We start from the raw sequence: 23,797 nt of genomic DNA, 5'->3' as shown, positions 1-23,797 counted from the left end.
CATCACAGGAGCTGCAGGGCTTATAAGCGGGGGAGAGCTTGATTGCAGATCAGCTCCTGGTGTGTGCCATTAACTGGTTAATTGCAGAGGGGGAGGGGAGGGAACAGAGGACACAACCAAACAAAGTGGATCATGACAGGTTCTTTGTATTGTTATTGATTATCTGAAGTTCACTCATATATAAAGCGTCTCCACGAAGAACATTTTCCACAAAACTGAAGTAGGGATACTGCAGCAAAGAAAACAGTGCAGCCACAACCTGGACCAAGTCGTACAGCTTCCCAAAGTGGCATTATGGGACACTACAAACGTATATATTTCATATGTTCATTTAAATTTTGCAATGTTGTGCGATGAAGTATGTAACCATGTTAAACCATATGTGTGTCGAATATTCATGCCATACTGATAAGGGCTCCATGGCCACTTTTGAGAAAGGAGTGGTTGATCACCTGCAAGGTGAAGGTGAAATACTGAAGAGGATAGGATAGGAATGCTGGCACAAAAAAGAAACACACAATTTAAAGTCAACAGGAAGAGAGAAAGGACCAAAGAAGTTGGCCTCATATTCATTCTCTCCTGCAAATGTACATTTTAACTTCCTAGGACCCACTGTCCACATTTGTAGACAAGAGTTTCACAACTTTATACAAAAAAAAAAAAAAAAAAGAAAAAAGAAAACTGTCCACCACAAAGGACAATCCATAAAAATTTTAAAAACTGCATGTGAAAAAACTGTCACATCATGATGTTTCCAATATAGGCACTTATTTAATAAAAAACAAAAAAGCTTGTACTTTGCTGACATGTCCTGGGTCTTAGGAGGTTAAGACCCAAGTCAGGGGTGGGTTCTTAACTATTTAGCAGACCACAGAGAGTGATGGTCCATAGACTCTGTCTGACCCCGTCTGCTCTTCTTGTGATGCTCAGTGTACGAAAACTGAACCCATATGTATGACCCAGAGACAGATGTAAAAGTTCACAGTGTTTATTCAACACCAAGCTCACTGACAGTTCAATGAAAATGATAATGACCAAAATCTTGAGGATAATGGACGCTGGGTTCTTCACAGGGTTAGTACACCTGACCGGGGATGAGAACCCTCCGTCCGGATCGGTAGTACGCGTTGGAACCCCGACTAGGGAAAAGCAGAGGAGGTCAGTGGCGGAAACAGGTCATACATGGGTAGGCAGTCAGACAGGCAAGAGGACATAAGGATCAGGCTAGCTCGCGTACCGTAAAAAATCAGGCGAAGAGGTCAAACATTCGAGGTCAGAATAAGGCAGAAGAACCGACAGGGATTAGGGTAGTGATGGGCAAATGATACCGAGGCTTTGGAGCTTGTGTCACTCTTCCTGAAGCGGAGTGATTCGAAATGCTGTGTCGGAGCTTGTATCAAAACACCAGTGTCACACGACCGATGATGTTCGACGCTTCGAACGTCATCCCTGTTTCGCTTCACGCTTCATTGCTTCAAAATGTTTCGAAGCTTTTCATTGGCTCGTAGTCTTTCAGTGTGTGTCATTGGCTCATGGCGTTTCAATTCATTCTGAGCCAATGACAGCTTGACAGGTTTGACAGATTTGAGTGGTTTGGTGCCATACCAGCTATATAAGATGCATCATTATGCTTCAAAATGGGGTTGTGAGGAGATAGAGATTTGGAGAGTGAGAGTGAGAGTATTTTGGCAAGTTTTATGGCGAGTACCACCAATAAGCAACGTTCTAAAGTTTGGGATCATTTTGATCTCATACCACCAAATAAGGTATAATACAGTTTATGGCATACATTTTATGTTTCCATAATTGAATTGTGTTTTTAATTTTTAAATAGGTCACAAAATTGCAATTGCTTGTAGGTGCGGTGTTTGCTCTGTACACAAGAGTTGTCTTACAGCAACAACACATCATCAATGCTGAGACACTTGCGTGCCAGGCATGATGACAATCATACCCAGCAAACCTTTGACCCTGTCAACACTTGAAATCCTGACAGTAAGATAATATATATACTGTATATATGTATGTGTGTGTGTGTCTGTTTATTGTAGATGTTGTGTATTATATTCATATAGCAACCTTTCTCCCACACAGTGTCCAGAAAACAGAAGTTGGATGAGGCCTTAGTGGACATAATAGTTAAAGATGGTCAGCCTTTTTCTGTCGTGGAGGATGAAGGGTTCCAAAATTTCATTAAAATCCTGGACCCATCATACTCCATTCCAAGCCGCAAAACTATAAAGGCAATGGTGGACGCAAGGTACACTGTAACCAAAGAGAAGGCCTTGGCAGAAATTAAGCAGACTTCAGCTGTTAGTTTGACTTGCTGACATGTGGACATCACTCAACATGGATGCATACCTTGGTGTCACTTGCCATTATGTGTCAGACAGCCTAGATCTCTCTACTGTGGTTTTAGGTGTGCAGTATTTTCCTTTGACCCACACAGCAGCTAATATTTCAGATGCAACTGCAAATCTGATGACAGAGTGGGGAATCACTGAAAAGGTCTGTGGGATGGTTACTGATGGAGCTCACAATATTGTGGCAAGTGTTACTCAGTTAAACGTTAAACATATTTATTGCTTTGCCCACATGCCGAATCTCATTGTCAAAAAATCACTCTGTCAGACTCCTGAGCTGGAAAACATTCGCAGTAGGGCCCGCAAAATAGTGGCACACTTCAAATCCAGTTCAAAAGCAAAGGAAAAGTTGTGCTCTATTCAAGCTAAAATGGGCATGCCCCAAAAAAAGCTTGTTCAAGAGGTCAAAACCAGATGGAACAGCACTTACGCCACGCTCAATAGGCTTTATGAACAGAGAGAACCTTTAGGGGCAGCCCTGGCATCACTCAGCACTGACGTAGTGCCTTTCACTGCTGATGACTATGCAGCAATCAACCAGTGCCTGACAGTTTAAGGCCATTCTATCAGGCAAACTGTTGAGCTTTCTGAGGAAAAGGAGTGTCGGGGTCAAAGGCAATTCCTATAGCCAAAATGCTGAGACATGTCATTTCAGCTGAATGTGCCCAAATGGCTCCTTGTATTGGTGCCACACTTGCCAACCATTTGAAAAATAATTTGAATGAAAAATTCAGTGGCTTGGAAAAGGTGAACTCCCTGTCTGTGGCCACCATCTTGGATCCACGGTTAAACAGGTTGGCTTTATTAATCAAAGCAACGCTCAAGCTGCTGTAGAAAGGCTGACACGAGAGTGTGCCAGTCTTATTGATGGGTCGGCAGAAGATGTGCCACTGGAGACGGCAACAACATCTGCCAGCGCTGGTGAAGAAAATTACAACTTGTGGGCTTTTGCTGGACAATTATGTAGAGTCTCCGCACCTCACCTGCAGTGCATCTGCCAGCACTGCAGTGGAGATCTAGAGGTATGCATGTTGATTACTGTTGAAACATCAGTTGTTTTATTCAGTCATTCATTTTCTTACTGTCTGTGTCATAGATATTTGAAAGAACAAATTCTGACAAGAGCAGAGGATCCCCCTGAAGTACTGGGTGGCAAGGAAAGACTTATATCCTACGCTGTGGAAACTTGCATGCAAGTATCTGTGCATCACAGCGTCATCTGCTCCCTGTGAAAGGATATATTCCAAAGCTGGGGAGCTGGTCAGCCAGAAGAGGAGCCGACTGAAGCCTGCAACAGTAGAAAAAATTATATTTCTCAATAAAAACCTGTCGAGGACAAATAACTTGTCTGCTTCTGTGAATAATCCTTCCAAATCAACCACAAAAGTCCCCAAATGACAAACCATTATCTTTAAAGGCTTTCCTTAAAAACACTTCACCCACACAAAAAAACAATGTTTCTGAATTCAAACACCATGATCATTTGCAAAGTAGGAACGATCTCTAATCCTGTTAGGGACTTTTAGTACAGTTTTTAAGTAAAGCTCAAAGCTTTAAATAAACCCTTAACCAACATTTAACCCTTAATATCATTTGCATTTATTCTTTGGGTTAATCTGGAATCTGTTTTAGAGTATGGGGGAGAACATCTGCATATTTTATTGTAATGACAATATAATCATTATTTGGTATGAATGAACAAAATACTTGAATGACCACACAGACTTTTCTGAACTTTTATTGCTGTCATGGGATTGAACCAGTGCCAGTGCTTCAGTAGTGCTCTTTAGAGGTTGCTATTGCATCAGTTGTCCACCAGATGTCACCATCACTGAAGTCTTGAAGCTTTGAATCTTTTTCGGCACAATTGTTAGGAAAGCCTCAGTGCTTCATGAGGCTTCACTTGCCCACCACTAGGATTAGGCAAACAGGCAAAAAACGAGATGGCAAACCGGGTCAAACACAGATTGGCAGACAGACAGGATCACAAATGCTGGTAAGTAACACACAAGGCGATACGAACTGGCAACAAACAAGGGGAAAAGACAGGGCTTAAATACGCAAAAGGGAGGGAAGACAATGAGACATAGGTGGAACAAATTAGGGCGGAGTCAGGTAATCACACAGGTGGACACAATTAGGGACAGGAAGCAAAGACACCAGACATGACACACGAGGGAAACTTAACAAAATAAAACAGGAAATGACAGACAACAGAAAAGACAGACAAAACCAGACTATCGTCTGGTGGCAGGCTTGACACTTCTACTGGTACATCTTAAGAGTGTGTCTTTTCGCCTCTGCTTTTTATCTTATGCACTAATGTGCATCAGAGCCAATGGGAGAACAGATTCGTCTTGAAATATGCAGAAGACTCTGTGATTGTAAGTTTACTTCAGGATAAGGAAATCCACAGTTAAAGACTTTGTTAAATGGTGTGAGGAGACGTACCTGCAGCTCAGTGTGTCCAAAACAAAAGACTGATTATTGTTTTCAGAAGAAGTACACACAATCACAAAGCCACCACAATCAAAGGTCAGACTGAGGAGCAGGTCACCACGTATAAATACTCGGGAACAATTACTGACTCCAGTCTGAACTTTGAAGCTAACTGCAGGAAAGGGCATCAGTGTTTATATTGCCTTTGGAAACTAGTTGTTTTTAATGTTGATCATCCTCTTATGTCCTGGACTTATTTGCCTTTATAGTCAATTTTATCATTTTGCCTGGTATTGTGGTTCTGGAGTATTTCTTTAAAGAGTAACACCACTCAGAACCATGTTGCTGAATGGTTCGAGTCAGCAAATCAGACAATCACAGCTTAACTTGGGATCACTGTACACCACACAGCTGCAGCTTCCATCTGGTAAAAGATTGGCTGTTCCAAAATGTAAAATAAAAAGGCACAAGAACAGCTTTAATCCAGTCATTAGTCTTATAAATAAAAGAACTCAGGGCTGCCAAAAGCAATTACCTGCACACTGTGATACACCTTTTTTGTAATGTATTGCATTTATTTGTTGTGTCAAGTTGATGCTGATTTTCTGTACTGCAAAATCAATGTATCTTTGGGTACCAATAAAGAAACCTGAAAATGAACCTGTATGATGAAGAAACCAATAGATGTACTGGCATTTTTTTTAGTATGTGTAGGTATTTAAATGATACAGGTGTCCCATTCCATTTATGGTGGGCTGACTGTAATCATGGCCTTCAGAAGAACTTTCAAAGCTGTGATCCAGGATAAAATTATTTCAACATCGGTTAAGTGAACCAAGTTTTAAATATAAGCACAGCTCTACATGCTGTATTATTAAAACAAAACAAAACAAAACAAAACATATGCACATCAAAAATCATCAACATTTACAGTAAATACAACCTTATTACTCATCCATCCAAAAGGTTCACTCGGCATTATCAGTTTCTGTTACCTGTGTAGCACTGTGCTCAGCCCACTGCTGGGTGTCATTGTTCATTGCTAAATGGCAGCAATGCACAGTCCATAATCTGAATCTTTCCAGCTGTCACTCCGTGACATTGACTTGTCAACAGATGTTCAGTTGTATCTTTAACCTCCTAAGACCCAGGAAATGTTAGCAAAGTACAAGTTTTAATTTGTTTTTTATTAAATAACAGCCTGTATTGGAAACATCATGATGCAACAATTTTTTCAGATGCAGCTTTTTGCTTACCGGCCGACAGGCCGTATGCTATTGTCGTCACGCGGCGTCCATCGTCGTCGGTTTGTCGTCTGTCGTCGTTGTCTGTCGTTATCTGTCGTCTGTCGTCGTTCTGTCGTCTGTCGTCGTCCGTTACAAAAATTTCAATCGTCTTCTTCTCCGAGACTACAGTTCGATTGACTTCAAACTTGGTATACAGCTTCTTTATGATGATATCAACAAAACTTAGTGAAATTATTTGGATCCGATCGGATTCTGGATTTGGTGCGACTTTGAAAAAGTTCCCCATTATAAGAGATAGGAAGTGAATCGATGCAATAACTCAGTAGATATAAATGATATCAAGTTGAAATTTCTACAGTACAGCCCCGATGGGGAGATGACCAAAGCATAATGGCCACATGCTGATCAGGATCTTCTTCTGGATCCAGGAACTTACGGAAAATTTAACATGGGCTCTTATGGGGAAAACATTTCAATCATCTTTTTTCTCCCAAACTACAGTTCTGATTGATTTCAAAATTGGTATACAGCTTCTTTATGATGATGTCAGCACAAGGTATTGCAATTATTTCGATCCAGATCTGATTCTGGATTTGGTGTGACTTTGAAAAATGTTCCCATCATAACAGATAGGAAGTGGATTGATACAATAAATCAGTAAGTTTCAATGATATCAAGTTGGAATTTGAATTTTTTACAGATCTGATTGGAATATGACCAAAACATGGGCTATTTCTGTAATATAATAAATACACATAACTGGGTGATAGTAAATGGCATCTGGATACATTTCCCAAAGCTTTTAATTTGGCTGGTAAGCTACAGGGCCATTGGTCCTATTTTTTAAAATTTTTATGGATAGTCCTTTGTGGTGGACAGTTTTCTTTTCTTTTTTTTTGTATAAAGTTGTGAAACTCTTGTCCACAAATGTGGACAGAAAACCCATAGCTGGGTCTTAGGAGGATAAAATCTTATCTCATATTAGAGATTCACCTCAAAGCACTTTACAAGTACAACACCCTCTGTCCCTTTGCCCTTGGTTTGAGTGGGGAAATACTCCTGAAAAATCCTCAGGAGGAGCCACAGAGCCACAGAGCCACAGACAGACTGTGAAATAGGTGTTGTGTGTACAGAATTTTGGATAATCACTTAATCACTGTATATAAAATTTACCCTTTATGTAAAAAAAAAAAAAAAATTGTGCGAGTGTGTGTGTGTGTGTGTGTGTGGTGTGGTGTGTGTATATATATATATTATATATATATGTATATATATATATACACAGTACAGGCCAAAAGTTTGGACACACCTTCTCATTCTTTGCATTTTCTTTATTTTCAGGACTATTTACATTGTAGATTCTCACTGAAGGCATCAAAACTATGAATGAACACATGGGAATTATGTACTTAACAAAAAAGTGTGAAATAACTGAAACACTCTCTTATATTCTAGTTTCTTCAAAGTAGCCACCCTTAGCTCTGATGACTGTTTTGCACACTCTTGGCATTCTCTTGATGAGCTTCAAGAGGTAGTCACCTGAAATGGTTTCCTAACAGTCTTGAAGAAGTTCCCAGAGATGCTTAGCACTTGTTGGCCCTTTTGCCTTCACACTGCGGTCCAGCTCACCCCAAACCATCTCGACTGGGTTCAGGTCCGGTGACTGTGGAGGCCAGGTCATCTGGCGCAGCACTCCATCACTCTCCTTCTTGGTCAAATATCCCTCACACAGCCTGGAGGTGTGTTTGGGGTCATTGTCCTGTTGAAACATAAATGATGGTCCAACTAAACGCAAACCGGATGGAATGGCATGTCACTTCAGGATGCTGTGGTAGCCATGCTGATTCAGGTTGCCTTCAGTCTTGAATAAATCCCCAACAGCATCACCAGCAAAGCACCCCCACACCATCACACCTCCCCCTCCATGCTTCACGGTGGGAACCAGGCATGTAGCATCCATCCGTTCACCTTTTCTGCGTCGCACAAAGACACGGCGGTTGGATCCAAAGATCTCAAATTTGGACTCATCAGACCAAAGCACAGATTTCCACTGGTCTAATGTCCATTCCTTGGGTTTCTTGGCCCAAATAAATCTCTTCTGTTTGTTGCCTCTCCTGAGCAGTGGTTTCCTAGCAGCTATTTGACCATGAAGGCCTGATTCACGCAGTCTCCTCTTAACAGTTGTTGTAGAGATGTGTCTGCTGCTAGAGCTCTGTGTGGTATTCATCTGGTCTCTAATCTGAGCTGCTGTTAATTTGCGATTTCTGAGGCTGGTGACTCAGATGAACTTATCTTCAGCATCAGAGGTGATATACATATATATATATAAATATGTATATGTAAATATATATATATATATATATATATATATATATATATATATATATATATATATATATATATATATATATATATATATATATACATATTGGAGTGGGGAACATGACATCTCCCCTAGAAGAACCTAAACAAAAGGACAGGGTAGCCAGTGACAGACACAGGACACCAAAGAGACCAGGCAGAGGAGACTTGCCATGTTCACATGCATGTTCAGGCAGGCAGGGGATTAAATATGTGACTGGAAGTTGTAACTGCCAATCTGTGATCAAATTTCTTCAGACCTGAACATCGCAGTACTCGGTTGCAAACCCTGTTGACCTCATTCACAGTACTGCAGAAAGACAGTGTGCTTTCAAGTTTTGGTATTTTTTCTACACTCATTTTGACTTCAAGAGCTTTTATTTTAAATATATGTTAAAGTTTATATGTAAGATATGACACAAATTCAACACATGTCTTGTTATTATTACTATTATTATTATTATTATTATTATTATTATTATTATTATTATTATTATTATTATTATATACAACACTTTTAGATGGCCTTGAAATATATAAACTAATTTTGTTTACTATTACCACTGAAAAATATGGATGAAACCTTTACTTAACATAACATTTCAACGGTGATCATACAGTCTGGATAACGAGGTAAAGCATTTTAATTACTGAAACACATAAAGGTCAATGGACTGATTTTTTTAAAAAAAGGATCTAGCCAGGTGTCATTGTTATCGAATATTTTCAATCATCAATGGATTTCTTTTAGCTGTGCACAAATCTGAAGGCTGTACAGGAGCATTTTTCATTTTTCATAATAAAATTAACAATGGCAAGTTGTCTGTGTGAGGCAACCGCACAAACCTGTCTAATTTGTCACTGCATAGGAAAACTAAACATTCTTGTGCTTCTAATGGTATTGAAAAGTGTTTCAGTAGTTACAATTATGTCATTTTAAATGCATGATCTGTGAAAGTTGTCTCTTTATTTAGTAAATCATTTTTATGTTGATGCTATTTTTGAAGATTAATTCCTATTAAATTAAAGAGAGTCTCAATCACTGGTGAATATAAAGTGTAAGATGTAGGGTTTTGCAGTCTCAAGGGAGGGACACCTCTGTCTGACGCAGACCGTAACAGCAATATGGAGCTAGAGAGACGCTACTGCGCATGCGTGCGTTTGCACGGGGCGAGCTACAGATAGACTAAAAGAGAGAGAGGGAGAGAGAGAGAGAGAGAGAGAGAGACCAGGAAAAAAAGTCGTTAAGACAAAGGGCTGGACAGTCAACAGGGACACAGGAGCAACGAGACTCAGTTTTTCTACTGGTTTATGGCAGCCCAGGTGTGGCACCAGCGGTAGGACGAGGACAGGTAAATGTCGGGTGAAAGAAAATGAAGTTATAAGGCGTAACGTTCAAGGAGGCGTTGTGGTTGTGTGTGTTTTCGGTAGACACGGGAGTCACGTAGAAGACGCCAGATATCTGTTACTATCACGGATGCAGCCATATATGTATGTTTTAACGTGTAAAACAGTGAGTACTCTCTGTAACGAAGTATTCACTGCGTAAAATGCGTTTTGTTTTGTGTGGTGGTGTTGTCATATTTTGCTAGCTTACTGAAAAGCCTGCTTCCTCTATCCACATAAGGCTGTTAGAAATGTTTACCTTCTCAATTTGGAATCTCCTGACCAAAAGGACACTGAAGCTGTTGAGAATGATTTTGTGTTGCAGTAGATGAACAATTAAATAACAAAAGCAGCACTGTTTAGGATGTTTTACCTGTGTTTATATGAAGTAAATAGTTTTGGGGATGTCATAACAATGGACCCAATCCTATTTTTCTCTTTCAGGGATTTTTCTGGCAGCCTTATATGCTCAGCATAAAATCACAGTTGGACTCTTAGTGAATGTGACGCTCCATGTTCTGCCGTTCAGTGATGGAAAGACCTGTAAAGCTGTGGGTTTGGTAACTGGATGGAAAGAGCTCACAAACCCATAGGATGGAGGAAGTGGAAACACACAGAGAGCCACAGAAGTTTAAGCCTGTAGCTTTTGGGTGTTGACAACACTGCTGTGGTGTTTTTGGAGGAAGTACCTTTCATTTAGAAACACCTGAACTGTATGCTCTTGGAATTTTGGCCAGTGATCCCTCCTTACACTTACATTTTTTGCTCTCCTTTCCGGTGATCTTTTTTCACATCTGTCCTTTCAGGAGAAGAGGTGTTGCTGTGTTAAAGAGTGAGGGGTTAAATTTACCTCACCTTCCCCTTAACCATACACAAAGACAAAGTTCCTCTCCTCCTAGAGGTTGAGAGGTTGCTATGGAAATGGTTGTCATGATGCTGATGTAGTGTCCTCAAGGGAGTAGTTGTGGAGGCAGTGGCGGAGCTGGAGCTGGGGACGTTGAACGCTCAGGCATGGGAAGTGCTCCATATCCAGCAGGTGAGTTGAAGGGGAAGGGGCGAGGCAGCCTACAAGAGCTGGGCTGCATGCCCTGGAAGGTCAGCAAGCAGAAAGGAGGAGGAGTAGGCGGAGGAGGTGAAGTGGTGGTAGGAGCAGAAGAGAGGAGGTGCAGGGATCCCAGAGATTATCAGCAGCAGGAACTGTCATCCTCTTCTTCCTCCCTGATGCCCTCAGCACCTCCCCAGTCATCTCTGTCACCTCTAGCTATTTATCATGAGAAACAACGGAGGGAGCTGTGTGCTCTACATGCACTCAATAATGTCTTCCAGGATGGGACGGCCTTCAGTAGAGACACCTTACAGGAGATTTACCAGAGGTGAGAAAACTGGTGCTCCATGCTCTAACATAAATCTGCTTAGAAGACTATACATATATATATATATATATATATATATATATATATATATATGAAATATAAATCAGAGATGATGATATTTTCCAGCTTCTTGACACATTAAACATTTGTACACATTTTTTAGTGTCACTTGTTAACTACAATTACAGTCGCAAAAATATATACAAATCTATTTTATTCAAAAAACAGATCCTCCAAAAGTCCAACTTCAGTCAAAGTCAATCAAAAGCCAACAGAACATCTTATTAACAGAGCAATAATTTCAAGATGGAGGATCACAACACTTATTAGAAGGTATAAATGACCACAGTCACTCCTACAACAAATGAATGACTCATGATTTTTTTTTTTTTATATAACTTGTCTTGTCCAGCATTATTAAAGCAGAATGGAAGTCTGGCTGCCTTTTTTGTGCTGAACAAATTTGCTTTGGCAAGGGAAACTTTATAAAGTATATGAGGCTCCCCTTGATATTCTACTGTCTTTATTATGAGTTTTCTTGAACCACATTATGAGCCGGACCTGACATGGAGGAACAGGGGAGAGGAAAAGAAAGGGGAAAAAAAGAGAAGGAAAGAGTGAAAGGGGAAGAAGAAAGTGGCAAAGACCCTCACAACAAAATACCAACAATTAGGGCTGCTCGATTATAGAAAAAAAAAAAAAAATCATGATTATTTTAGCAATAATTGAAATCACGATTATTAAAAAACGATTATTTGTTAAACTTAAAGTTGTTTATTTTTTTCTTGCAAAACAATGTAAAATATACTCTTTAAACATAAATAAAGCTTTTAACCACTAAAACAAAGTATTTTCACTTTTGTACAAAACAAAAAAATCTTTGAAATCAAATAAGTGTACTGTAAATTCAAGTATGTTTCCTTTTGTAAACAAATAGTGCACTGTAATTAAACTGCTATAGACTTGCCATAGAACTGTAGCAATAAAAAAAAAAAAAAAAACTCACGTAAAGTGCAAATTATAAATTCAAGTATGTTCAATGTAGTATGAAACATAGTAAATTCAGTGGCGTGCCGTGAGGTTTCAGTTAAGGCCTTCTGTATACATCAGCCATCTACAAGGTGTCCCATAAGTCTCCATACATAGGAGACATAATACATATGGTTCTAACATGTATTTCTTTAAATTTCTTCTTTATAGTTCTTCAGCAGTGGAGGACACGCATTGAAATGTGTTCCCGACAAAATGGCAGTCATATAGAGCATATTATATAAATAAAAATGGTTTATGTCAAGAAACGTTTATTTTTCCTATGTATGGAGACTTATGGGACACCCTGTTGAATACGTACGTTAGGGTTATACGGGTTAGGTTAATACGGGAGTTGCAACGTAAAGAGATTCGTAGACTGAAGATTGCATTGCGGACGAAGTTGTTTTTATGCGTTTTAGTTTTTCATAAGTTAAAGAATATGATAAAGGTGGCGGTGGTTAAACTTTAGATGGTTAAAAAGGTTTGTTGTGTTAGTGGTCGGTGCGGACACAACTACGAAACAATTTTTTGCACGTGATGTGTTTTTGCTCTTCGTCTTCTTCATCAAACCCAAAGTGATTCCATACAATTGAATTTGACTTGCCTTTTTTGTTTACCAAGCACTTCTGCTGTGATTCTCCTGCCATTTTTCCAGACCGCTAGGTACAACTTTCCTCTTGGGGTGGACCTGCTGGCTAGCTGGCAGCTGTAGCTTAGAGGGGGGCAGGGCAGAGCAGCTCATGGTAGCTTGCGTGCGTGTGAATTAAAACAACTCAAAATTAATAATCGTTTTTTCTCGATTACATAATTTTTGTAATCGTTGCGTGTAATAATCGAAATCGTAATTGAATTTCGATTAATTGCACAGCCCTACCAACAATACTAACAATAACAACCATGGTGATAATTATCCATCCATCCATCCATTGTCTTCTGCCTATCCGGGGCCGGGTCGCAGGGGTAAAGTCTAAACAGGGATGCCCAGACTTCCCTCTCCCCAGACATCTTCTCCAGCTCTTCCAGGGGGATCCTGAGGCGTTCCCAGGCCAGCCGAGAGACATAGTCTCTCCAGCATGTCCTAGGTCTTCCCCGAGGCCTCCTCCCAGGGAGGCGTCCAGGAGGCATCCAGAACAGATGCCCGAGCCACCTCAGCTGGCCCCTCTCGATGTGGAGGAGCAACGGCTCTACTCCGAGCTCCTCCCTGGTGACTGAGCTCCTCACCCTATCCCTAAGGGTGCACCTAGCCACCCTACGGAGGAAACTAATTTTGATTGCTTGTATCCGGGATCTTGTCCTTTCAGTCATGACCCAAAGCTTATGACCATAGGTGAGGATAGGAACATAGACTGACCAGTAAATCGAGAGGTTTGCCTTTCGGCTCATCTCTTTCTTCACCACAACCGACCGATACAGCGACTGCATCACTGCAGACACTGCATCTGTCAATCTCATGGTGACAGTTATAATGGTAACAATAACTAGAACAAGCACTGAGTAAACTGGGGAGAAAGACAGAAAAAACAAACAAAAAAAATTACAAGAAAATAAGACCAATTAAATGAGGAACATAAAAAAAGAAAACGTGAACAGAATATCATAAACAATGACAGCCCAAATTATACCAGCAACAAATCCACACAACAGCAGTTGTTCACGTTAATCTCCTGTGACAGAGTGACTGCATCAGAGTAAAGCAAAGAAACTGAGGTGCACTCAGTGAAGAACACAGCCATGCAACCACACCCCCTCCAACGACCAGGGGCCTACAAAGAGGATCCCAAGGCCCGGCCAACCAGCAGATAACACAGAAAGGGGGATGTAACCCGCCCCCCGAGAGGTGACAGTGTGCTCACCCCGAAGACAGTCAACAGAGGCCCCAACCAGAGGCCCCACAGCAGCCGAGCACAGGCCCCAGGGGGCCAGGGACACCAGCCAACGAACCCCTGCCGGGGGCTGGCCACCCAGGGACATGCAAGGCGCTGGCCCACAAGCCCAGGAGCGCCCCGTCCCCCCGGGCAGGGGTCCCACCCAGCACACTGGGAGACCATGCTGCCCCAGACAGCCACCCACTGCGAGCCAGTGCACACCCCAATGCCACAGCCAAGCGCCCCAGGGGTCCAGAGGTCCCTTCCCATCCCTGCCCCCATCCCTACCATCTCCCACCCTCAAACCCCACACCCCCTCCATTCCACCACACAACTAGACACATCCACATATGCACATGCACACAAACTTACTGACAGCTAGACACTCACATCACCTACCCCCCCACATGTTTGCTTACTCACACACACACACCTATGTGCATAAACACCTCCACCTATGCCCACATACCCACCCACAGCCTTCCTCACCCACCTACACACCTACATGTATAAACATACCCACATATGCACACACATCCACACACAGCCACCTACACGCACACCTGCACATCTACTAGAGATGTGATGACATGAGAACTCCACACCACAGCCCCCTGCGACCACAATCACCCCGGCCACCATCACCACCATGCCCCAAATGCCCAAAGACCACTGCAACAACCCAACCAGGCCCCTCCCCCAGAAAAGAAAAAAAGAAAAAAAAAACTGTGCAATGCACTCCTGCCCACAGAGGCACCAGTATGCTTAGGATTGAAGTGCTGACGTGGCCCTCCCCAACCAGTCCCCCCCAGAGGCTGAATACCGCAAACTGAACACGCGCACCCGGAGTGCTGCCACACCCCCAGGCAGTGAGCAACACCACTTCCCCCCAAAGCGCGGCAGCCGAACACAGCCCCAGCACCAACCGGAACCTGAAACGGCAACACCAGCTGCCAGGAACCCCACAGCGGCTCACCACCCCACCAGCAACCACCACACCCCAATGCCCACACACACATGCATGCACACACACATTTCCCGGTCCCACCACATTCTGTGGCAGGCAAGAGGACAGCCAGCCCAGCCCTCCCCCCCTTTGACCACAATCCCCATGTGCACACGTCTATCTCTTCCACACTATTTATTTGCATTCACAAGAGAGCAGCCGCCCGAAGCACTGACTCATGATTTTTAGAGAGTTCATTGTAAGTCTGTGGGAGCCTTTAACATATTTAATTGTTTTCCAGTGGAAGGTGTTACAGTTTCCTAGCATGTTTTACACAATATCTACATTTGTGACATGTCACTTCTTCTGAATTAATGATTTCCAATTGCTGGTAATTACTTACCACCACCATATTGACACCAATTAATCTTCATCTGACTGGACAAATGGTGAGTGCATAGCATACATTCATTTTTCTAGCAGACATTTGCAAAGTGTTAAATTTGCATCATGTCCAAATAATGATGAAAATACAGTTTGTCCATCAGTACTATTTGTGTGAGTGCATAAAATGGTGTGGAGATCCACCTAATCTCTCTTGTGAACTCATTGCAGGCTTTCTCCTAGCACTCTAGTGACACCTCACAAGAAGAGCATGCTGGGAAATGGGAACTATGATGTAAATGTCATTATGGCTGCCCTGCAGACACGGGGTTTTGAGGCGGTTTGGTGGGATAAGAGAAGGTATGTATGGCTAATTCAACTACACTGCAAGCATTGGTGCACTGTTCAGGTTTATTGCTGACATCCATTTATGTACATTTTTTTTATTTAAATGTGGTCAATATCAGATTTTAGTGTGAACCTGAACTGACCTGTATGTGCAAAGGAATAATAGCAAAGATGTCATAAATGTTATGTTCTGCAGAAGTAAACATGATTGCTCTTGCAATCAGTGCAAACAATGTGTGATTAGGACAGTAGTCATGTATTTATTCCAGTCATGTTTATCTCAGCTCTCATATGTAAGGTATTTTGGACTCAAGGTGGCAGGTAGATGCTGTAAAAATAAATGTCCCGTGTTGTCCTCTGTGCCTCAGACAGCAGGCCAGCAGCGTCTTTGATATGTCAGCAGCTCCATGAGTTTACAAAGTGTGTGAGACTGTTTTATCAGCATTCCTACTTCCCTTGTTATCAGCTCGACGTGACTGACAACAACCACAGACATCCTTTAATCATTAAAATGTGCTGTATATGTTATCAGAAAACTCATATTCCTGTTTTTCTGACTTGACTTTAACAGGAAAAAAATCAGACCTACAGTATGGTTAATCTGGTCCCAGTACAGCAACACTTCACTGCTACCATGCATTCATTGATATTGGTATAATAATTCATGCTCCATCACGTCTCTAGCAATGCATTTTGGGGCAGTTTGTCCAAGTAAAGTTACCCTCGCACATGCACAAACGGGCAGTTAATAGTGACAGGCAGCAGAACCAACTGATAAAGATGGAAGATGCTAAACAACACATTGGGAAATTTGAGTACAAAAAAACCCCTAGATGGATTAGTCGACCGACATAAAGTATAATGCACACTCTGCAGGACTTTTCTTTTCACCGAAGCACTTCCAGCTTAAAATACCACATTAACGCGAAACATATGTTAGTTGTGGATTCTGCTAGTTTACCATAATACTGGAAGGTCTCAGAGCATCTGTTTGTGTGTGTGTGTGTGTGTGTGTGTGTGTGTGTGTGTGTGTGTGTGTGGTTCTGACAAATTGAGACGTTTTTAACTGGTCACTGAATAAAATATCCAAATGTACTGCATTTTGTTCCAATTAGGGAAAAGTCTTTTGGGGTAAATTTGGGGGAGGAATAATAATTCAGTATATTTTTCATATCTTGGTGTATTCAAGTTCAAATAGGGAAATGTTCTCACAGCTAGAGTGGTGGATTTATCCATGGGGATTTAAGCTAGTAATACTGTAATAAATTATATCAATTCCAAACTTTACTCATATTTTAGAGTGGAAAATTTTTAAATACATTAAGGAAATTAAAGGAAATGTTTGCCTCCACAAACTAGCCTAAAAAAATTTAATTTGAAAAACCTGAAATTTCTTAAGAAAAACAAGTGCAATTTTAACAATATTATGCCTCAGTTTATCATTTACACATGTGCATTACAACTTACAGATCACAGTGGATCAACAAATACAACAAACATTTAGTAACAGACACAACATTGGTAAAAGTACATTTCTCTTAAGACCAGGGATTAAAGTTCTCCGTCACCACGACGGATTTCCGTCAAATGGAAAAATTGAGGGGGGAAAAATGTCATACTGAAGTAACTTCCCCACGTGTTTTGTGGAGTCCAGTCGGCACCTCGATCCTGTCCAGAATCTGCAGGTGTTTAACACAGGCACGCCACGCACAGGGGGCTGATAGGCTGAACAGTGATGATAATAAGATGACTTCTGTATTTTTATGTCGGGAGGAGAGATTGATGACTATTTCTCTTTGGAAGGAAACGCTGCTCATTCTGTGCCTCAGAAACACATGGACAAGTTCAGCTTTACCGAAGTTCAGCCTCCAGACTGACTTTAGTTTAGTGCTAACAAGTAGCTTTCATTATGAAAGAACCACAGCGAAAAGGGAAGAAGACAGAACTGATCTACATGGACCTTCATGTTTGGGTTCATAGCTTATCTCCTCTTGCCGGTATATGACTAGTGTTTGTGTTTGTGTGGATGTGCCCTTCCCGTGCGTGCGGCTGTGCGTGCCGCGGCCTTACGCGGTTACGCCCCCGACTGCATAAGTGCTTTATTTTGACCCGTTTAGCATCTTATTTCTATCTGTGTGGTACAGTACGAAGATAAAATTGAATGAATGAGTAACACCCTTGGTATTTGCAAAGCCACTGTATTTTAAATACCCTCAGAGTATCTGTAATGGAATATAATTTCTGTTTCAGTTGACGTAATTTCTTCCAATCAAAAGAGAACATGATATTGGCGGGGGGGGGGGGTTGTGGACGCAGGTTTGACGACGTACAGATTATTTTGGCTAGCATATACGACATCATGGACACGTTTGTAGAGGAAGGTGCTGAAGTGGTAACTATTGAGAGATGCGTGAAAAATAGATGGAGGTGGGCATGGCTTGATGAGAAGGGAGATGATGGAACTCCAATTAGATCATGGTGCAAAAAAATGAAGCAGCCTGGTGCGTGCATGTGCGTAGTTTGCCACAAGAAAATTCTGTATGATTCCAATGGTAAAAAAGTCCTGATCCGCCATCAATCTGAGAAGCTGAAGATTAGTTGGTTAGGGTTACATTTACACAGACATTTTCCCCAAAATTCATGTGCTGTTGGAGTTGGAGTTATGTTTTAGGAGTTCCTAAATTGTTAAATAAAAAGTTTTTCACTCATTTTTTGCAGTAAGGTTTTCTTCTAGATATTATTTTCACTTGCTTCAAAGGTTTTCATACCCTTTAAAATTAACCAGAGAGCACCAAAATTGACCTGAAGCTTTAAAAATTTTCTGGGGGAGGACCCCCAGACCCCCCACCAATACCACTCATGACATTTTTTCTGTCCATGTTACTAATTTTCTACACCTGTACACTCTCCCATTCAGTGTGTTTTACAGTATTGCCAAATTTGACTATATAAACTTGTACGCTATAGTAGTATTGTATTGCATCATTTTTAATAGTGGCCAATGATTTTGACCAGAAGAAAATTTTTAGTTAGATGAAAAATTTTTGCTTTAATCCCTGCTTAAGACATTTCAGGTCGTTCATATTTGTTCAGGTTATTCCCTTTTTATAGCTTACTGGCCGACAGGCCGTAAGCTATTGTTGTCAGGCGGCGTCCATCGGCGTCGGCGTTGTCTGTCATTGTCGTCTGTCGTCCGTTACAAAAATTTCAATCGTCTTCTTCTCCGAAACTACAGTTCCAATTGACTTCAAACTTGGTATACAGCTTCTTTATAATGATGTCAACAAAAGTTAGTGAAATTATTTGGATCTGGATCTGATTCTGGATTTAGTACGACTTTGAAAAATTTCCCCATTATAAGCGATAGGAAGTGGATCGATGCAATAACTCAGTAAATATAAATGATATCAAGTTGAAATTTCTACAGTGCAGCCCTGATGGGGAGATGACCAAAACATAATGGCCACATGCTGATCAGGATCTTCTTCTGGATCCAGGAACTTACGGAAAATTTAACATGGGCTCTTATGGGGAAAACATTTCAATCATCTTTTTCTTCCAAACTACAGTTCTGATTGACTTCAAACTTGGTATACAGCTTCTTTATGATGATGTCAACACAAGGTATTGCAATTATTTCGATCCAGATCTGATTGTGGATTTGGTGTGACTTAGAAAAATGTTCCCATTATAACAGATAGGAAGTGGATTGATACAATAAGTCAGTAAGTTTCAATGATATCAAGTTGGAATTTGAATTTTTTACAGATCTGATTGGAATATGACCAAAACATGGGCTATTTCTGTAATATAATAAATGCACATAACTGGGTGATAATAAATGGCATCTGGATACATTTCCCAAAGCTTTTAATTTGGCTGGTAAGCTACAGGGCCATTGGTCCTATTTTTTGTGAAGAAATAGGTTAATGTAAACATTTTCATGTAATTGTACTTTTTTTTTTTTTTTTACACTAAAACAAAAAGAAGAATTTTGACTTGTCAGTATTTATAGATTATTATGATAATATTGTACTGATGTGACCCACTTGAGATGGAATTGGGCTGAATGTAGAACCTCAACTAAAATGATTGTACATAACATCAGTGTAATTTTTGCATTTCACAGATTCATTCCACAGGCCAAACTGGACACTTAGGTGGGCCAGTTTGGGCCTGTGGGCTGTATGTGTGACACCTGTGAAATAAGACTAATGATGCAGGTGGTCTGCAGATCATATTTAACTGACTTATTTAATGATGGCTCAGAGATGAGGATGTCTCATTTTTGTAAACACCTGTTGCCTTGACTTTCTCCTCAAGTCCTTGCCTTCTCAACTTGCAACTCTGAAAAGAGGGATTAAAATGCAATGTGAGTAGTCAAAGCAAGGACCAATGGACCTACAACTTAAGAACTGAAGACATGATTGAGGGTCTGGGAACAGACCTGAAGCTACAGTGCCTCACTCTACTGGTACAAAGTGCTGTCAAGGCAGGCTAGAATGGAAGTGACTGACACTTGAGTACCAAACTCTACTGAGGACTTGCAGCTGACATCACTGGTCATGTGATTGTTGTTTACACCACCATATTGGTAGGCATGCTATCTGGATCCAGAAAGTCAGAACTGTTGCTTTACATAGTGTTTTTCTTTGGACTTGTGTTTGCGTGTTTTGTTGTTTGCGAGTATGTCTGCTTGTGATAAAGGCACCATACATGAGTTTCAATGTTTACTAACAACAGTGACTCGAGGGCAAAAACACGAGTACCAACTCCAGCCAGCTCACATCAGCCGCGTACACCTCCAGGCTCTCCCCCGGAACTCGTGCACGAGCCGATATGTTGGCTTTAAAACGGTCCATTAACTGTCTGTTCAAAAGTTGATCCGATCTTCTCTTTCACGGCTGCATAATTTGACTTAACTGCATCGGGAAAGGCTGTCCCATAGTAGAAAAGCAGACTTGCACAGACGGGTGGGGAGTATTGCCACCAGCACCCCACTGAACTCACCAGTGTCACCCGCCGTAGCTCCAACTGCCACTTCCAGCTGCCTCACCCAGCTGAGGAAACTCAAAGGGAGCAGGTAAATCCACAATCACTCTCTCTCTACAGGGTGATAGGTCAGGGGAAGCCCTCCTGGTAGGTTTAAAGGGGTCTTCATCGCCATACCACATGATGACAGTTCTTTTTTTCCCCACTGCTAAGTGCAACAGGCACGCAGGCTAACTATACTGAGAAGCTACACTAACCGCGATAATAACTATAAACAGCGGTCGGCAGAACAGAACCACCGCTGCCACCAATGGAACCGAGTGGTCTGTATGCCTAAGTTATACCTGGTGAAAGCTAAGTAATAAATGGCGCACAGGAGTTTAGCAGGTCCATCGTTTAACACATTGTACGATTCACAGAAAGCTTGCCTACCAATATGGCGTCATAAACAGCAAACCATGTGATCATGTGACATTTATGCAAAACCTCAATATTCATTCATTCATTGATGTCAATTTTGATGTCATGACAAAGATGTCATGATATTGAAACTGTTATATATACTCTTTTATGATAATTTAGTTAATTTTTGAATGACTGCTGCTTGTTTACTCACATTCAATCATCCGGAAACAACGCGGGTATGTCACTTACGGCAAGCAATGGCTCCCCCCCATAGCTTCTGCCCTCACCTGTAATTCACACAATAAAAGGTCCAGTGTGTTGCACTTATGGTGATTTTTTTTTTTTTTTTTTTTTTTAATTGAATTTGTGCCTCTCCTACTTTGTCTTGAATCTTTTGTGTAGATGTCATTAGCCTTAGTGTTTACACCAGGTTTGATTCAACTCATGTCAAATGTTTCATATTGTTTTGACTACCTTTTCATGAGACTAGGGGTCACACTAACAGTGACTTCTACCTGTAGAAGCTATTTTTTTATATTGTGGGGACATATTTCTGCACATAGTGTATTTGCTCAATTTTCTTGGATAAAGAGACTGATAATTAATATATAGGCTATTTACACCCCTGCAAAAACAACAAAGCTAAAAGTGGCCCAAGGCTTTGCATAGTACTATGCTTGTGTGCTATACTTCAGTGAAATACTTGTTATGGATGTTTTATTCTTCGTTTTATAGGGATGAAGGCAGCATTGAGTTGTCCAATGTGACAGGCTTCATTCTGAACGTACCATCCAATCTGCGCTGGGGCCCTTTCCAGCTGCCACTCAAACGCCAGCACTGGATAGGGGTCCGAGAGGTGGGAGGAATCTATTACAACTTGGACTCTAAGTTGCGTAACCCTCAGCCCATTGGCAACCCAGATGAGCTCAGGTGAGTGTGTGTGTTTACATTGTTATGGAAATGTTCAACTGATAACCCACACACAAAGAGGAGGAGAGAAAGTTAGAGTTAAAACAAATTAATGCATTTATTGAGAAGTCAATCACAGAGAAACTCTGTAAGTGAAGTCTGATTAAACAAGAGAAAACTAAAGATTATATAGAACCAAATCCAACCCCCTCAAACTATGATGTCATTCCTTACGTACATCGTACCACCCCATACTACTCCTTCTCTGCTCCGTGAAGAGGTCATGATGACCTCTCCACTCTAACCTTGCTTGGATCCAATCTGGAGTGCAGGCGCCATCCTCTATCTACACATTCAGACATTTAGGTGTTTGGGTTTTAACTCAAGGCAAGAACTCCGTTCCTGGGTTGGGGGTGCTACAGAGTGGTAAACATCACACATAATGAATAATGACTCAGCATTAAAAGAAGATGTACTAACAGTATAAAATATAAAGAGTATAAAATATAAAAAGTAAATTTTTCCACCACAACATGCATGCGTGTGCTTAATGATGCATCATTTGATAAAAGGATTTAATCAACATGTCTTTCTGCCCATTCTACTTTAAAACCCTCAAATTGGTGTCCTGCTGAAACATATGTTACTGGAAGCAGCCGCAGGCAGTGTTTTAATGCCATATGGATTGTTGCCGATTTGATAGAGAGCAGTACAGAAAACTGTTTATTCAAAACACTAGCTCAGGAAGTCAAAACAAGCTCATATAATGGAAAACAAACTACAAACAGACAACACTAACACTCCCACATGTTAAACCAATTAGTTCACATGACAATTCACATGCCATGACCTACTGTGTTTAGACCATAGATCCTTGTATATAAAGGCAGACACAGCAATGCTGTTTCTTCACTCTTTGTAAAAATAAACCAAAATTCCCGTGGTCACCAGAGCTGCTATGTTGTTCTACAGAATTTGTGTCATGAGTCTCTGCAGTAGAGACCTGGGACGTTACATCTGCTCACCCACTGGCTGTTTGGTTGGAGATTTTGGACAATCAGTAGCCGTCAGTCACCTGTTTTTATGACATCAAATAACAAACTGTTGAGAAAGATGACGATTTGAACAACTTGAGAAATTGCCTTTATGAAAAAAAATTGTATTTACATTTGGGATTTTTACTTTGACCCAAGTCCCATAGTGAAATAGAAAGTGGGTGGGATTTATGACTTGTATATGACTTGTATCAAACCACCAGGAGGAGATCAACATGTTGTGGTTTCATATTTGAAGGAGCCATCACAAGGGCGTAGCAATAAAACAATCTCAAAATGGGATCATGATCAAAAAAGTCATAATGATTATAAGTTTAGGATATTTTTTCACTCAATACGGAATAATTGTCTTGTTCTCTGAAGAAAAAAAATGCAACATCTGTGAATTTGAGTAAATCTCAAAAGCTACTTGGCATACTGGCTGGTTAATGTTTGTACCAAATTATCCTGATGTTAAAAACTCTGCTGAGATGCTGTTCTGTGCTTTGGTGTCATTTACTGATTTGCTGCTTCTGTTCCTGCTATTATTTGTGTAGACTTTTGCACAGACCACCATGCACATGGATGCATTCAGGGCAGCCTATAAACTGAAATTCATCTCCATCATTTTGACCAGTAAACTCTGGACTCGAGTAGCCACAAAGTTGTTTAAAAAAAAGGAAAGATTGTTGTTTTCCTGTAATTAAACACAG

General features: G+C 41.0%; 1 protein-coding gene across 1 annotated transcript in view; it reads left to right on the top strand.

Annotated features, from left to right (window-relative positions):
* The first annotated feature begins 9,644 nt into the window (after positions 1-9,644).
* josd1 (Josephin domain containing 1) overlaps positions 9,645-23,797 on the top strand; it is a 64,163-nt gene continuing 50,010 nt past the window's right edge. Inside the window, exons 1-4 of the mRNA XM_030122457.1 lie at positions 9,645-9,762; positions 10,241-11,169; positions 15,628-15,756; positions 21,877-22,071. Coding sequence (XP_029978317.1) covers positions 10,808-11,169; positions 15,628-15,756; positions 21,877-22,071 — 686 coding nt within the window. The 5' untranslated portion in view covers positions 9,645-9,762; positions 10,241-10,807. The remainder of the gene's footprint in view (positions 9,763-10,240; positions 11,170-15,627; positions 15,757-21,876; positions 22,072-23,797) is intronic.

This window comes from Sphaeramia orbicularis, chromosome 19 (assembly GCF_902148855.1).
Source record: "Sphaeramia orbicularis chromosome 19, fSphaOr1.1, whole genome shotgun sequence".
Classification (NCBI taxonomy): Eukaryota; Metazoa; Chordata; class Actinopteri; order Kurtiformes; family Apogonidae; genus Sphaeramia; species Sphaeramia orbicularis.
This window is presented reverse-complemented; position numbering and strand designations above follow the sequence as displayed.